Source organism: Poecilia latipinna, unplaced genomic scaffold, assembly GCF_001443285.1.
Source record: "Poecilia latipinna isolate Pla-1442-1.1 unplaced genomic scaffold, P_latipinna-1.0 Scaffold662, whole genome shotgun sequence".
In the NCBI taxonomy this organism is placed as follows: domain Eukaryota; kingdom Metazoa; phylum Chordata; class Actinopteri; order Cyprinodontiformes; family Poeciliidae; genus Poecilia; species Poecilia latipinna.
The window spans coordinates 206,046-221,565 of record NW_015113278.1 but is presented as its reverse complement, the minus strand read 5'-3'; the positions used below and the strand labels follow the sequence as shown (position 1 = coordinate 221,565).

At 39.7% G+C, this 15,520-nt stretch overlaps 3 protein-coding genes across 6 annotated transcripts in view; 1 reads left to right on the top strand and 2 right to left on the bottom strand.

Moving 5' to 3' along the window:
• Window positions 1-2,139, bottom strand: part of tinagl1 (tubulointerstitial nephritis antigen-like 1) — a 37,591-nt gene extending 35,452 nt beyond the window's left edge. The window contains exon 1 of the mRNA XM_015044101.1: window positions 2,014-2,139. The gene's annotated coding sequence lies outside the window, so the exon portion shown is untranslated. The remainder of the gene's footprint in view (window positions 1-2,013) is intronic.
• A 787-nt stretch (window positions 2,140-2,926) lies between these two features.
• Window positions 2,927-7,174, top strand: cfap300 (cilia and flagella associated protein 300). Its single transcript, XM_015044099.1, has 8 exons — window positions 2,927-3,115; window positions 3,191-3,309; window positions 3,382-3,463; window positions 3,719-3,788; window positions 3,877-4,034; window positions 4,123-4,295; window positions 5,143-5,209; window positions 5,335-7,174. The coding sequence occupies exons 2-8, from the start codon at window positions 3,203-3,205 to the stop codon at window positions 5,464-5,466; spliced, it is 789 nt and encodes a 262-aa protein (XP_014899585.1). The 5' UTR covers window positions 2,927-3,115; window positions 3,191-3,202; the 3' UTR covers window positions 5,467-7,174.
• The window catches only part of kcnq4 (potassium voltage-gated channel subfamily Q member 4), a 69,629-nt gene continuing 60,944 nt past the window's right edge, over window positions 6,836-15,520 (bottom strand). For all 4 annotated transcript variants that reach the window (XM_015044095.1, XM_015044096.1, XM_015044097.1 and 1 more), the window contains 3 exons: window positions 11,394-11,525; window positions 10,555-10,693; window positions 6,836-9,994 (listed from right to left, as the gene is read on the bottom strand). In XM_015044095.1, the coding sequence (XP_014899581.1) occupies window positions 9,791-9,994; window positions 10,555-10,693; window positions 11,394-11,525 (475 nt within the window). In that variant the 3' untranslated portion in view covers window positions 6,836-9,790. The remainder of the gene's footprint in view (window positions 9,995-10,554; window positions 10,694-11,393; window positions 11,526-15,520) is intronic.

Below are 15,520 nucleotides of genomic sequence, written 5' to 3'. Positions count from 1 at the left end.
TGAGAGAAAATTTCCATCCGGAATTTAAGCGACATGAAGTTGGCAGAGAGGCAAACATTGCTAGTGGTCTCCATGGTGCATTATACTTTTGATATTTTCATTAAACTTTTATCATTTCTTGCCATGGGTGGATTTATATGACTTTTCCTTTCAACTGAACGTAGAGTTAGTAAATGTATGACACAGAAATATAAATTTAGGGTGTGTTCGTGTTTGTATAAGCTTGAGTGTCCACTGAATTGACTTGAATGAGTCAGTGTTTGAGTCTCGCTGATGTGTTTATTGTTGTTATGAGTTAAAAGGAGTGGAGACACTGACAATGAAACACTTCCACTGGGATTTGGCCTGTGTTGACCGACCCTGGGCAGAAAGGAACAGCATAAACAGAGATCCCTCTCACCATGATCTCACCGGAAAAAAATGTTACAGATATTGATTTGTTCATTATCAAAAATGCTCCAGAAGGAATTTTCCATTGTTCTCCAAGTCTGGGCACAACTCTAGGCTGCACTGGCGCAACAGCAGAGTTTTAAGTGTCTTTGGAATCTCTGCAGCTAAATATCCAATCTGACTGAATATGAACATAAAAAAGATAAGAAGAATATTTATTTCTATATCTGCAGCACTGACACATCAAAGCTGAATCCATTCCTGATTTTTATAAAACATTTTGAAAAGTGTGCATCATTCTCCCACCTCTTCACAATTCTGCACCACTTTGTGATGATCAAACACACAAACCCCAATACAACACATTGACCTTTGTAGGTACAACATGCCAAAATGTGGAAAGGTTCAAGGGTACAAAGGTATAAATACTTTAGGAAGGCACCATATTTTCATATAGATACACCTGAAACCAAAAGACCTTGAATGTTGTTGTGTCTTTTTAGCAGTCTAGTATCTCACTGTTGTGGAAAACCGTGTCTTCCTCACAGAGGTTTCATGTTGCATTGGCACATGTGGATATGCATCAGATTTAATGTTTCCCAAATACAATTTCAAAAATAAAATTCAAAAAGTACCTAAGAAGGAATGTGTAACAAGTTGTTAATTCTAACATTGGATGGTGTTCATGTTACTCCATGTCTGTTCATTTATTAGAGTAAAAAGCTTGTTTTACTTTTATTGTTTTAATCGGATTATTCAACAATAACTGAAGAGAAAATTTAAATGACTTGTAAAGCAGTTAAATGTTTTCTTTAAATGTTTCTCCAGCTTTTGTAAAAAGTTTGAACTGCATGACCACAGTGTCAATGAAAATTTGTGTCTACTCCTTAGTATTTATGAGATGCCTCCATCATGCAACTATTTGAAATCGCAAAACACCACAACGAAGACGGAAAGAACTCCATACCTGTCAGCAAATCTGCAGAATGGAAAGATATGATCACAGTTTGCAATCACGGTCCGATATTTCTCTGAACATTTCCGATCTTTGCCTGCCATACTACCTGCCAGGTTTCCATTTAGTCTGTGATGGGTCTAAAGAGCAATTCCCTTGAAGCAATCAGCAGAAAATGAAAATATCTTTTTGATAAATGCACCTGACCTGTGTTATGCTATGTCTCGTCGTATTCTGGCTTCAGAATCTCAATTCCCAGTTGCTTCACTTGGCTGTCACAGTTAATAATCCTTATGTTTTCTTTGTCATTACAGCAATACATTGTGGCACTCCAATTACCATCACTATTTTAGAGCTGTGTTTTTAGAGTACAGTTGTGTTATCATAGTTACATCACTGTGCAGTTCATTACATAGTTCTGTTCACATGGGAAAGTTGAACCGAACTAATTTTTGCCCACATGCTGAGACTGAAAGCCAAGAAACCAGATTTAATTTAAAGCCTGCGCAATTCTGCCATGTAACTATTACTGGTATGTCTCAGACTCATGTTATCTACTGAAAGAAAATCAGATTCACAGATACAACCCAGACATGCCACTGACAGTATTGCTTTCCCTGTATAACATCCATATACAAACATCCATTGTAATACAAAAACACACTTACAGTATGATAACTTCATGGTTTCCGCTCAGCAGACCATTTTGGCTCCTTTCATCTGGAATACTGAGGCTCAGGAAGTCCTTCACTGGAATGTGCAACAAAACAATTCCAGATCTCCCTCTTGGAAAGCTGGAATGATAGGAATGACATAAGTATTTAAGCAGGAGTAAATAAAACATGTGTAGGGGTCTCTACAAACTTCCGAGAGGATGTTTTAAATTAGATGTTGTGCATGATGTAAAATAAAGAATTCAGGTGTTTTTTCCAGTCAGGACCTGCACAAAACTATTTGAATCTACCCAGAATTGGACAAAACTAGACAACAGATTCCACCTTAACATTATTTACTAAAAAATTGTGAAGACAATATGCATAAAAAGTGTGCTTCTATGCACTTGAATAATGAGTACTAGCAAGCGTAACTTTCTCTATTAAATCAAGAAGTGTCTCAAATGCTCACTAAGTGAAAATTATAAATATTTTTTACGTAAACTCTACTGCACAAAATGCTTTTAAACCAGCTCACATTTTCTGAAACTCATATTCATAACTTGATCTACAGGACTTCCCATAATCATTTGGTATTTCTCCCACATATCTTCTGTAAGCAGAAAAAAATGAAATAAAATCAGTAGTCAGATTTGTACTTTCTAACGTGATTTATAAGCTGATTAGGAAGTCTTCAAAGCACCACGTTTTGATGCTATAACATGAGAGAAAAAACTATGGAACAAAAGCGTAAGAAGCATGAGAAAAATATTTACCTTTTTAAAGCAGATAAATATCGCCATCTGGTGGTGAAAATGAAAAAGGTTAGTACGTTAAATTGAAAACAAAGAAAAAACTGTTTAAAAGAGAAATTCCATACAATAAGTGATAAATACGTCATCGTAGATACATTACCCCTAACCTAAAATAAATTGTATTGGTGTTAGTTGAAGGGGGGGAAAAAATAAAGATGTAGTTCATACTTGGCGTCAAGACGTCACCAACCGTCCGTTACCAAGGAAACAGCTACTCCATACAAATTCGAGTCCCTAAAAGTTAAACGAGAAAACGCGCAAATTGGAATTATCCTTCCAATAAATAAACGTAGTGGCACCGAGTAAGCTTATTATTAAGTCTACTACCTGCTAGCTAAAACAGCTCTAAAGTTTATATTGTTTTTATACATTTCTAGGCGAAACTCAGAATGGCAGGAGGCGAAAGCGCGTTTGAGCAAACTTTCTCTTTCAGTCCTCTTCCTAAGAGCTTCTGTTTCCAGGAGGACAAGAACACCTTGACGCTGTTGATGAAATGGTGACGTAAAAATATTGTTAACTTTCTCCCGTTTGTCCAGGTGTGTTGTTTCTCATTGTGGGTTTAATTCAGGTCCATGCTGGGGAGGCTTTCAGCTCAGACGTACAGCTTTGACAGCAACTTCCATCCTTACAGCTATGAAACGTTTGCTTTGGTGAGACGTGATATTGTATCTACTGTAATATATTTTACTGTAAAATTTGATAGCGTTTCTTTATTTTTATCTTATTTTATTGCCATTTTCACATGAAAATCCCATACTTTTTGAGACTCAAATTCCGTTTTCCCCTATTTTTTTTCTGTAAAACAGCAAATCTTAAAAAATGAGGTGTTCTCCCTTTTGTTCACACAACTTAATTTTTTCAGTCTAAACTGAAAGCATTTGATGTTTCTTTCCACTGTTTTTCAGTGTTTCTTCAAAGACCCTCAGGTGATTGCCAGTCTAAGTAATATGGAGGCCGGAGTCTGCATGCCTCTTGGTATGTCATCCCTAGAGATCCTTTTATCAATGACAGCAGGAAATTTACGTCATCTTGACAAAAGCTAAGAGACTCATGTGTGTTGTAGAGAGGCCAGTAGCGTCTGTCAGCACAGAGCTTGTGCCCTGTACTAAGATCTCCATGGAGTTGTTTGATCCAATCTACTCTTGTGGCATCCTGAGGCCCTCTGGTCATGTAGTTAAATGCTTTCATGATGTCTACCCTGACTACGATGAACTTCGACAGGTGATCCCCTCTTTTTTTTTTACTCCCTCTGCCTGTTTGTATCCAAAGTTAAGTTCAAGGCTTTTTTTTTTTTTTTTGCCTCTTCCAGATGTTACAAGAAGAGGATTCTGAGCACTACTATGTTGTTGGGAAGATGGAGCGGAAGGAGTTTTTGTTCCGCCTTTTCAAGCACCTGTGTCTTGGCGGAGCGCTCTGTCAGTATGAAGACACCATCGACCCCTACATCAGCACCACAAAGAAAATATACAAAGACCTGATAAGGTGAGCTGTAGCACAAGACTTCAACTTATAAAGAAAAATTGAACTCTTCTCTATGATTCTGGTCTCGAGGTATTCTAAAGCTGTAAAATGTGAATGCCCTTAAAACCTGGAAATAATGTATCATAGCAACCCTGTGATCTAGCCTTTCATGAAATCCCAGAGAAAATCTTTAGATTAAATTAAACCTGTCCCCCACCTATTGCTGCGATTTGCCAGTTTTCATAGTAACCAAAACGACAAATTAATCTGCTTGTAAATATTAAATCTACTTATGAATGCACAGGAGTCTGAGTTCCTACACATTTTCAATGTCAAAATGTCACAACCCATACTTTTTCAAACTAAGTGTCCAGAATTGCTTTGTCACTTTTCAGCCTCATTTTAAGAATGCAAAATCCTGCCTTGTATCTCTACATGCCAGGATTGAGGCTTAATATGGTGGCTGCAAAAACTGAACTGTGAAGAGGGAAGGAAGAAGAAAGGAAAGAAAAAAGAATTGAACAATAGGTGACCAGATGAATGGAAGGAAGGGTGGGGATTCTGCAAACAGATATGTGGATTGGTGATTGGAAAATAATAGACATATGGGTGGACTGACTTTTTGATAAATAAATAGTTAACAAATTAAAAGAAATGCATCTTATTTCTTACATTTTTCCACACCTATAAATATCAATTGTGTAGGAACCACACTAAAGGGATCATGCTATACACTTGTTTTAACTTTGTGTTAAACCCATAATATTGTGAAACCCAAATTTATTTTTTACTCAAGGTTTTTCTGTTGTTAGGGCGTCTTTATGATCCTTTCCTTTATTTCACTACTAATCAGTCATTTACTTTGTAGTGTGCAAAAGGACCCAGAAACAAAGAAGATCAGTGTGGTGTCCACCGTCCTCAAAGTCTGTGCCTATGTAAGTGAGCAGTACACATAAGATTTGGATCTGAAAACCAAAAGAAACCTCTACACTGAATATCACTACACCTGGAGCCACTCAAGAAAACAGCAAAAAGCATTTTCTGTGTTTTTGTTCTTCAGGATGAGTCTGGCCAGTGTTTTCCTGGAACACGGGAGGAGGAGCAGACCTTTGCCTATTTAATTGTGGATCCTGTCAAACGAAATGTGACTTTGCTCTTCCACATCTACGGCGTGGGAAAAATGACGCTGTAAGAACTGGAAAAGGAAGACGAATCTGAAATTTTGACCAGCTACGGAATTAATTGTTGCTTGGTCCAAAAATACTGTCTACATCTTCGATTTCTGGTTTTGGTAATTTTACTATATGCTATTGAGACTATAGAGTCTTGAAAAAGTATGAAAACCCTTTCTGTGCCTTAACTGGAATTGTGAAAAACAGCTGTAGGTCATATGTTTTATTTAGATTGAGAGATTGAGTTGAGCAATTAAAAGAATTTTCCTCATAATAATTTGTGTTAGAAAATCCAATAAAATTAATATTTATTAACATCCACATGTTAACACTTGCCTGTTATGTGAGAATGTGTAGAAAACTCTGGAAGGTACAGTAGCAACTCACTGTAAAACTTTCAAAAGTAGTTTGTTGTTGTGTATTAAACCATAGTTGAATGTGTCATAATGTGAAAAAAAGAAGAGACCCAGAGCAACAAACAGTCCAAGAGCTTTACTGAAACAAATAAATTAATAAGTTAGTTTTCTAAAAATTTCTTCTCAGCAGAAACACATTTTTTTTGTACCTCTTTAAAAGATCAAATATAGGTTAGATTAGAAAACAAACCAACGTTGCATTTTATTCAGTCAACTGCCCCACCATTTGGACTTGGAAGACTTTGTGTTGAGTTTGCGTTTTGCTTATTGCTCGTTCAGTTCGTGCTTTTATTCTAACAGCAGCTCCAAAACCTACAGTAGGAAAGCAGCTAAAAGTAATGCGGTGGAATGTCAAATGGCAGCAAGTCAGTGAAAAGATGGACGGATGGTAGGACGTCACTAACAGATAACAGAACGTGCAGATTGGTTCATGCATAGAATTCAGTCAGTCGGACAGTCACTAACTGTTTCTCCTAATCAGGTTTCTAAACTAGCGCCCCGTAGCGGCCTCAGAGGTAGTTGTGTGGAAGCCAATCTTATCTAATGTGACATGCTTGTGACAGCACACATGCTTGCAGAGATTCCTGTGTTGACACAAAATGTCCATGCCTCCAGCTTCCACATCTAAAGGGTGTTAAGATACTGAATGGGTTTCTATGGAGGTGCGATGATTTGCCGACGATACAGTAATATTCTCAGAAAATTGCAGTAGTTGTAAAAGATTAAATTCTTATAAGTAAATTTGTCTTTCGTTAAATGTTACGCAAAAAAAGTAAAAAAAAAAAAGCATTCTTTTGTGTAATTTCTACAAAACAAACTTCTTCCAAGCTTTTTTTTTTTTTATTGTTTTAAGTAGGAGATAGAAAGGCGCACCACACCTTTCACAGAATAAGGAGAAACAAGGCACAGGTTATTTGTTTTTATCTTCTTCCTGGAACACATTTGTGTGTGTGTGTGTGTGTGTGTGTTTTTTCTAATACGGGGGCCACATTAGGAACAACATGCAATAATGTGATCTTCCATTAATTATCATGAATAACAGCGTCATTCATGGTAACACTGCCTCTAATAAACAGGGATCTCTGCAGTAATTCAGTCCCTAGAAATAAAGCTATCCAAGTATGTTCCATGGAAATAAGCAGAAAACTTGGATGGTGCCTAAAGCGACTTCTAGCGTCAAGAGCCATTGGAGCAGAAATAGATCTGAACAGGCCGAGCAATGAAGTACATTCACTGTTTAAATGTCTCACTTAAATGGAAAAGTGGAGCACCTGAGTCAGCTGGACGTGACTGGGGACGGAAGAATTTCTCACTGGACAAAAACAAAGAAGGGATTTTTTTTTAGCTGTTGCAGGCAGGATATGAACATACACTGAACACGACATCCATGTTCAAGATCAATGAGTCTGTGGGCCAGATCAGCTGTGTAGTTTATGTCTAAAAAAATAACACAAATGCTAAATTTACGTCAGCAACCACAAAACTTTAAAAAAAAACAGATTTTTTTTTTTTTTTTTACATGTTTTGTCAAATTAAATACATGGAAATAGCCAGAGGCTAAATTAAACAACAAAATGGCGTTCCGTTTATGAAGTGCCAATAAAGGAATTGCTTTCGTTGTTCGTGTTTGTCTGCATGTAACATTTTAATGATCAACTGCATACCCTTTTGTTCTGAAGCGTCTTAATGGAACGTGCACTAATGATAATCTGAAAGTCATGCAATAGACCTGGATTTCTTGAGCATCATTCATTGTTCAGAACTGTGCTTGTGCTATCTTTAAGTGCATGTGACATCTGATGCAGGAACTGTGCCACCCTTGTGACACAGGTTGTGAGGTATTACCTGACTTGAGGCCAGATATGAGTGATGAAAAGCAGTGCAGAAAACTGCGTTCAGCATAGTCCGTCTAAATTCATATTGAGGATCTAAGTTGTCAGAGTTCTTTTAATTGAAGTTCTGTAACAATTAACAATGAGTTAATATCTTAAAAGAGATAACTCATTTTCTTGCTGTCTTCGTTTAGGGTAAATACAGACTTGCAGGACCCAGAGACTGAAGCTAATGCTATTTTGAAAGGGGGTTGAAACCAAAGTTGTCTTCTAGCATTTTAAAGGCTCCAACTTTTAACGCATCAGAGCAGTTTGGAGTTGCAGCACACAAACGCATCACTAGATTTGTGACCTCTGACTCAAAGAGAGTTTTTCTTCAAGTCACTTCAAAGTATCCTTGCTGGTCTTTAGATCCAGTCAAAAATAACTCTTGGGAAAAAAAATTTCAAAACATGGAAGGAACGTGACCCTGATGAAGGCCACAAGCTGAAATGTGTTGGCTTTCAAATGAAGTTGTTTCCTAGTAGTTCAAGTGTTGCTGGAGTCTTCACCTCACAAGAATGTGACGTTGCCAGCTTGTTTTGCTTGAAAAGTTTAGATGAATGCCAGACAGAACCTGTCGTGATTTCCTATAAATAGAACTGACATCAAAAGTTTCATTAAAGTCAATTATTTAATTTAACAAATTTAAACCAAAGAAGCTTGAAATACATTTATGATTAGTCATGACTTTAAATGTTGGTTGTTGGCGATGTTCAACCCTGAATTTATTGAAAAACATGATTATGTTTGTAGTCTTTATAGTTGTTTGGACTAAAATTAATATAATAAGCCAGAACTTATATAATATTATCTAAGAAAGCAAATTATTTTGTTTACCTTAAATATACAAGAGATATAAATTTTGCCAGTTAGTATGTACATTTGCTAAATTAGACATTTATCCCCTGGGTCCAAAGATCTGGATTTAAACAAAACAAAGACACCAAGAGAACCGGGATCCAGCAGATATAGTGACCTTTCATTATGTTTTTACAGAACTTCTCTTCAAAAATTCTGGACTATCCCTTTAAAAGCAAGTCTGATGAATAAATATGGCCGGATTACGGGCTGCAAGACAGAGACTTCTGGAGGTTTTGTTTTATAAGTGAAAATGTATGTCACTAAAACGGTCGTAGTTCGCACAGTAGTCTGGAAAAATTGCAAAAGAGAGATTTGAGAATTACAACGGACCACCACGGCTCTATTAAATCCTACATAATCCTCAATACAATGCCAGCTGAGCTGGAAACAACATGTGTCTTTTTTTTTTCTTTTTGTTTTTGCTGTTGGGCTTGTTGGAGACCAGACTTCCTAAAGAGGAAATACAAGTGAAAACAAACAACAATTTACACGAAGGTACAGTCCAAATCCACAGTCAATCCAGCACATTATTTTCACTCTGTCCTCATGTGAAACGTTTGGGTGATTAACGTCAGATCTGGAAAACAGAACTTCCCTCGCTGGGTGGGACCTTGTGCCGATGCAGCTGATCCAGGTCCAACTGTGTTTTTCCTTCATGTGTCGATGGCTCTTGTTCTTGCATTGCAGTTTCTCTTGAACAAAAGAACAGCTACATTCACCACAGCATGAAAAACTGTGTTGTCACCCTAATGTCGGAAAGGGACTTTCAGTCGATTGAAGCGCCCAAGGAAAAATAAAACCGGACAATAAAAGAGGAAAGAGACGATTCCTCCAGATATCTGCAAAACTTCCTTCCACAGTCTGTCTACAATTAAAGTTTTAAAGTAGGTTTAGATATACAGCCTGATGTGAGTGGGTGAGACTGCTTCAGTAGTCAAGTACTTTCCTCATCCAGTGAGTTGAGAGGCGTGTGCGGTGAGCAGCTTTGGCTGAGGCTCCTCGTCAGCTGGAGCCACCTAGTGGCCAATGTCTGACCAGCTCCAGAAACATTCACTCCAGGATAAAGGGCTGAGGACGGAGGCTTGAGATGGGAGGGGCAATCATAACGGATCTGAATTAAAGGGGACGTTTGGGATGAGAGGACTCAGCCTAAGGAGAACATACTGTATGGGGTTAGGGTCTGTGTCCCATTGTCATTCCAAGTTCCCGCTGTCAGACTGGGAGATGTTCAGTGTGTTAGCGGACGGGAAAAGGTCTCTGTGGTCCGTGGGGCTGTGGTAGTCAGACGTCAGGTCGGGGTCCAGGAGGGAGGACAGCGTGATGTGAGAGGAGCCTTTCTTCAAGCACTGGGAGTAGAAGTTGAGCATGAGGTCCAACTTGTTTTCTATAGACTGTACCTAAAGAGAGACACACCAACACTGGACTGTGAGATGTCAGCTGCTTTATAACCTTTCCATCTGGTTAGTTTCACACAGCTTCGTTAGCTGTTTCCATTCGTCCATATAACTGCACAAATTGGAATTACGGGGGGGAAAAAAACAACTTTGCTTAATGGAAACATGCCAAAGACAAATAAAACTAGTTTTTTGCTAAAAGGTTTTTGAGCTAGGATCAGGTAAATTATTGACTATCTCAAAATTCACAAAATTTAAATGGAAGAACCTTTCTCGCATCACACAAGTCACGCGATCAACAACTGGATGTGATGACTGGCATAAAAGACGTGGAAGACGACAGAAAGTGGTAGGAGGACGACGGAGCTGCATGTTTTTAATAACTCATCGTGTGAACGGTCTTATTCATGTGTGATTTTAATTGCATTTCTTACTTAGTGGAAACACCACAATTCCAAATTAATGGTGGTTTTTTTCTACATTATCGGAAAATCGACAAGGCTTTGCAAACATTTGTAATGGAAACGCAGCTGCGCTCTTCAAATATCGTTGTCTTCTGGTACCTGTTTCTCCACTTTCACCACACGGCCCATCATGCTGAGCTCGTCCAGTGGGTCCAGTTCTGGAGGCGTCTTCTCTCCTTTTTCGGGTCGCACTTTTTTATCAGGCTGAACACCTCCTCGCCCAATTATCTGATCCACCCTATTACACAGAGGAAACAGGGTCCAGTAAGTACCATGACGATTAAACATTTCATATTGCGCTTTTTTAAAAACAATTTTATCGTACGCTTTAGTTCTCACCCAAGTTACAATTTCTAAAGTCCAAACTTATGGACTACAATTGGCTACTACCTACAATGTTCTCAGCATAATGTAAATATTTTTTAGTGCCTTTTCTGTCATAGCCAAGAAAAAAATAGCCAGCAATCTTGACCATCGGACCAATTTAATCCCAACTCCTAACTTTATCAAAATATGAATGATAAAACGTGCTGCAATTATACAGAATAAGAAACAAAATGGCTAAATATTACAATGTTTTATTAGCAAATCCCAATGAAATGCAATGAAGTTTGTAACGTCACAAAATGTTAAAAGGCTTTGGGGTATGAATACATTTGCACTGCAAGTAGTAAACTTCTGCGTTCTGAGTTTGTTTTTGCTAAATACACACATATAATGTAACAATTAAAGTGTTATACTTCATCTGCAGTTGCTTTGACCTATTTTACGAGTTTGTGGAAAAACAAAGGATTTATTAAATCCCGGCATGCAAAGATAGGAAATATATTATGCTCATTATTTACGATGGCAGAAAACGTACCATGAGATTAATGTCTTGGTTTTTTTACAGATCGTAAAGAAGCAGATGAGTGTTTGTGATATAAAGATTAAGGTACCTCATTTGCAAGCTCTTGATGCGGCCCAGCATGTCCAGGTGTCCTGCAGAGTACTGCTCTATGACGTCCTTCACGTCATATGGACGCAGCATCTCCTTGAACTTCCTCTTCGCCACTAGAAACTTCAGAATCCTACACACGCACAAACACAACACTCTTCCTGTTATTACCTTTCTGCGTAGAGTTTCAAAACCGCACCGGAAAGCGCACAGAAGCCACCGTAAACCTTTGGAAAAATGCACAAATGGAGGCTATCAAACAATGCAGCTCACCCCGACAATAACAAGATTAATTAATGTCGGCATGACCTTATCATTCACAAGCAGGCCCATAAAGAAAGCAGTCACAAACTTAGCAAACCGTGCGGATATATTGAGACGCTCAGCGCCTCTCCCAGAGACATTTTCTTATTGCTGTTTCAGCAATTAGCACAGTTCCACGGATAGGATAACACACACACACACACACCTCTATTCTATCCCCAGTTTCTGCTCTTTTGTCATTGTGACAGCTGTGTTGGAGCCACTGGTGGACCACAGCTGCTCCCGCTCCCGGTTGCACACAGCTCATAATCACCACCCACACCTGAGTGTGGGGGAGTCGCACCCCGGATTGTTAACCCTACACCACCGTACCAGGTGAACACATCCACTGACAACATCCCCTGGCATGGTTCTGCTTAAAGGTCATGTATGAGGGAGTAGAGCCTGTAACAGAGATAAAAAGGAGGGGGAAATGTGGAGAAAAGTTTAAAGATGTCTGCACCTGGCTTCATGTGCTGCCTGTTACCTTAGCTTCCTTTTATTCTCTTTGCCAGGGAGGCTGGCTGTGCAACACAATGTGTCAAAAGAAGCTTTTAAATGACGCAATAAACACAAGAAGCAGTGGTTTCTTCTTCCAGTGGTTGGTTGTGTAAAGTGACGGAAAGAAAAGATTTTCAGCATGAGAAAGGATACAGCTTTATTTATCAGCAGGAACTCCCGTCTCCGAGTTGCAACATACAAACAGTAAAACACAATGAAATCACACAGACAGATAAATGCGTCGACACATCTTATGTGAAAGCGGCGCATTATTTTGAAATAAAAGGGAAAGTTGCAAACCTAACAAGACCCGGCTGTCAAGGATGACGCAGTCAAGAGCTCGATATCGTTGAGGTTTGACGTTGTAACGCAAAGTCACAACGTGTGAACACGTTTTAGATGTTTGACTCGGGACGACTGGTGAAGATGAGAAGAGTGTTTGAGTAAAGCAGGGAAGTGAGTGGAAAACAGAAGGACTAGTTGGTGACCCGGTGCCCTTATAGCCGTCAGCGCAGTCCCCCTTCTCCTCACGCAGCACTCGGCTTCTTGATGACTTATGCGTTTGGAGTATTTTTGCAAGCAGTGTTTTCTTAATTTGCAAGTAGGCACAGTTTTTTTTTTTTTTTTCTTGCCAGGGCGGGCCTCAGGTGTGGGTTAAGAAAAAGGCTGAAAGGGAATGAGGGAGGGTTTTGTATCCTCCAAGGGTTTCTTCAAAAATGCTGACTTCTCCTTCCTGGTCACTAAAATGGCTTTAATAACACGGAGTCAGGTTTCAGCGCCCCCACCGTTATCCAGACAATTTCCAGTCACCGTGCGGCACAGTTGGCACGGCTAACTAAAAGATATTATCGCTTCTCGGTGCTAGGAAGTTGAGATGTAAAACCACGCCGATGACTGGGCGGAGAGAGGAAGTGTCAGCTGTGGCCCAAAATGCTTGCAAAGCCACTGCAAACATTTCTGCAATTCAGCAAAGGTGATTCCCAGATAGTCTCCAATGGCAGGTTTTATCTGGGAATTAAAAATGACTGTTTTGCTGACATGAACCCGGGGTGGGCCAAGACGGATGAGCCACTGCAGGAGCAGGTCTGAATCTTTCTGGATATAACTATGTGCTCCGCTAAGTGACAAAACCCAGCCCACGAGGTGAAGCATATGTGTAACAGATTAATATAAAGCATAAAAATAATAAGGCCTTAAAAATACTACACCTGAAAGCCACAACAACAAACGACATCAGATCACTATAAATGGAAACCACGTCCAAATTATTTATCTATTAAAGCAGGCACTTCATCAAAGACTGCAAGCTTGCAAGAACGTTGTTGTGCAGTATCACATTTTCTGCACGTTGGGAGTTACAGAAGAGAAGCGCACAGGCTTTGTTTTCTCCTCCCCTCTCTCCATACATAATCCCAGCACCACACACATTTATTCAGGCAGCCTGGCACTGATAAACCACATGCATCTAAAGTGAAGTCTCAGCACTAAAGCCTTTCTGTGTTTCCCGGACATCAATCATGAGCCGTGCTGAGATGTTGCACATGGACCTGTGTGCTAACACGGTGAAAACACCTGCTGTTTACACACCTGCACTATCTTTAGGAACTCCCCCCCCTCTTCTATTGTCTGCAGCGCAGAGCAGCTGAGGTCAGGATTTATCTGCTGAGTCAAGCACAAGCCATGAGAGGACAGTAGTACGGGCAGTACCAGTGGCATCAGACCGCCACACAGAAACACACGGTGGCGCACGCCTGAAATAGGAATCCGCTTAGCCAAACGCGGCGCTCATGACGTCGGTTTGGATTCAGCGCCAAAACAAGTCAAATCAAGCATGGACAGCTCAAAACCCAGGAACTACTTTGTGTGGTGTCACGTGACCGTCACTTCAATGTTTCAGTCTTATTCAATCTCATGTGAAAAACCAATAAAAAGCAGACCGTGAAGGGAAGTAAAATGCACACTTGGCATCTCCTACGGATAATGGGCAAAGACGCAAGGTGCTGCACTGACAGGTTCATGCTCCACGGCAGGGGAAAGATACACGTTTTCCACATGTTTAATTATTGAATATCTGAAACGTGAGGTGGACCTTTGTATTCATTTTCCTGAGTCAGAACTTTGTAGAACCAGTTCTCAAATCAGTTAAAGCTGCAAGTCCTTTGGGGGGCGCCATGCCCGGGTTTGAATATCTAAAGACAAAAAGCCTTGTCTTTAGACATCCACATGACTGCATGGAGAGCATTTGAAAACATCAGGTTTTTAAAATTATCATTCTAAATCAGATTTACATCTGTACTTTGACTGGAGCATTTTATCACGGTCCAAATCCAAATCCTTCCACTGTAGCTCTGGCTCACTAATGTCCTCTAAAAAACCTGTAAGACCGTCACAGCTTCATACCGAGATTAAATATGACACAGTTAGACTCCTTTTGTTACTTGGATTCTACTTGGATTCCACCCCACACCCCCTGTATTCTACCCCCTTTACTTATTAGAGTAAAGGGGGTAGAATACAGAGGTACATGGTGGCACAGTTTGTTCCACTGTTCCCTTGCAGCAAGAAGATCATGAGATCAAATCCTGGCACGGTTAATAGAAATGGTAAAGTTCGAAATAATTTTTTCAATTTGGCAAAAAAAAAAAAAGAAAGAAAAAAAAATTACACTCGTTTGTTTTGGATTTTGGCTTTTTTGAGAAAGTGGAGATGGAAACACATTTGCCAACTAATCTCCACTTCACAAATGTGCTCCTTTATATTACTTAGTCACATAAAATCCCAATAACATACATTCATATTCATAGATGTGGCACGATAAAGTAGGGAAAAAAAGTGAACTGCAGGTCTTAAAGAAGCTTTTACAAAAGCAAATTCTTACAAGAATGTTTTAAATGAGGAAAAAAAGTAAATGCCGTGATCAGATCCAATTTAAGAAAATATTCATGCGCAAGGTCATTTCTTCCAAGGGCGTCATCATGCTGCAAATATAGAACTCCATAGACAGCATCACGCTACCTTGAGAAATGCAGTCAGGCTCCAGTGCTGACATCAGGGACCAGGAAACAGAAGTATTATAAACTGCTTTCATCAACCCCCCCAGGAGTACGGCCCAGCCCCAGCACCAGATGTTTGTTAGCAATTGTAGTTTTTCTGCCACCATCAGTGAAAAAACTTCATACAGGTAATCTGAGTGTGTGTGTGTGTGCGTGTGTGTGTGTGTGTGTGTGTGTGTGTGTGTGTGTGTGTGTGTGTGTGTGTGTGTGTGGGGGGGGGGGGGGGGGGGGGGGGGGGGGGGGGGGGGGGGGGCCGGCGCACCCGCCGCCC

What these genes read in the sequence shown, in the direction of transcription:
- cfap300 (XM_015044099.1), top strand. Translation starts at nt 3,203, where the DNA reads ATGGCAGGAGGCGAAAGCGCGTTTGAGCAAACTTTCTCTTTCAGTCCT. An exon ending in ACTACGATGAACTTCGACAG is followed by an intron (nt 4,035 to 4,122) that starts GTGATCCCCTCT and finishes TGCCTCTTCCAG; the next exon opens with ATGTTACAAGAAGAGGATTC. An exon ending in ATATACAAAGACCTGATAAG is followed by an intron (nt 4,296 to 5,142) that starts GTGAGCTGTAGC and finishes TTTACTTTGTAG; the next exon opens with TGTGCAAAAGGACCCAGAAA.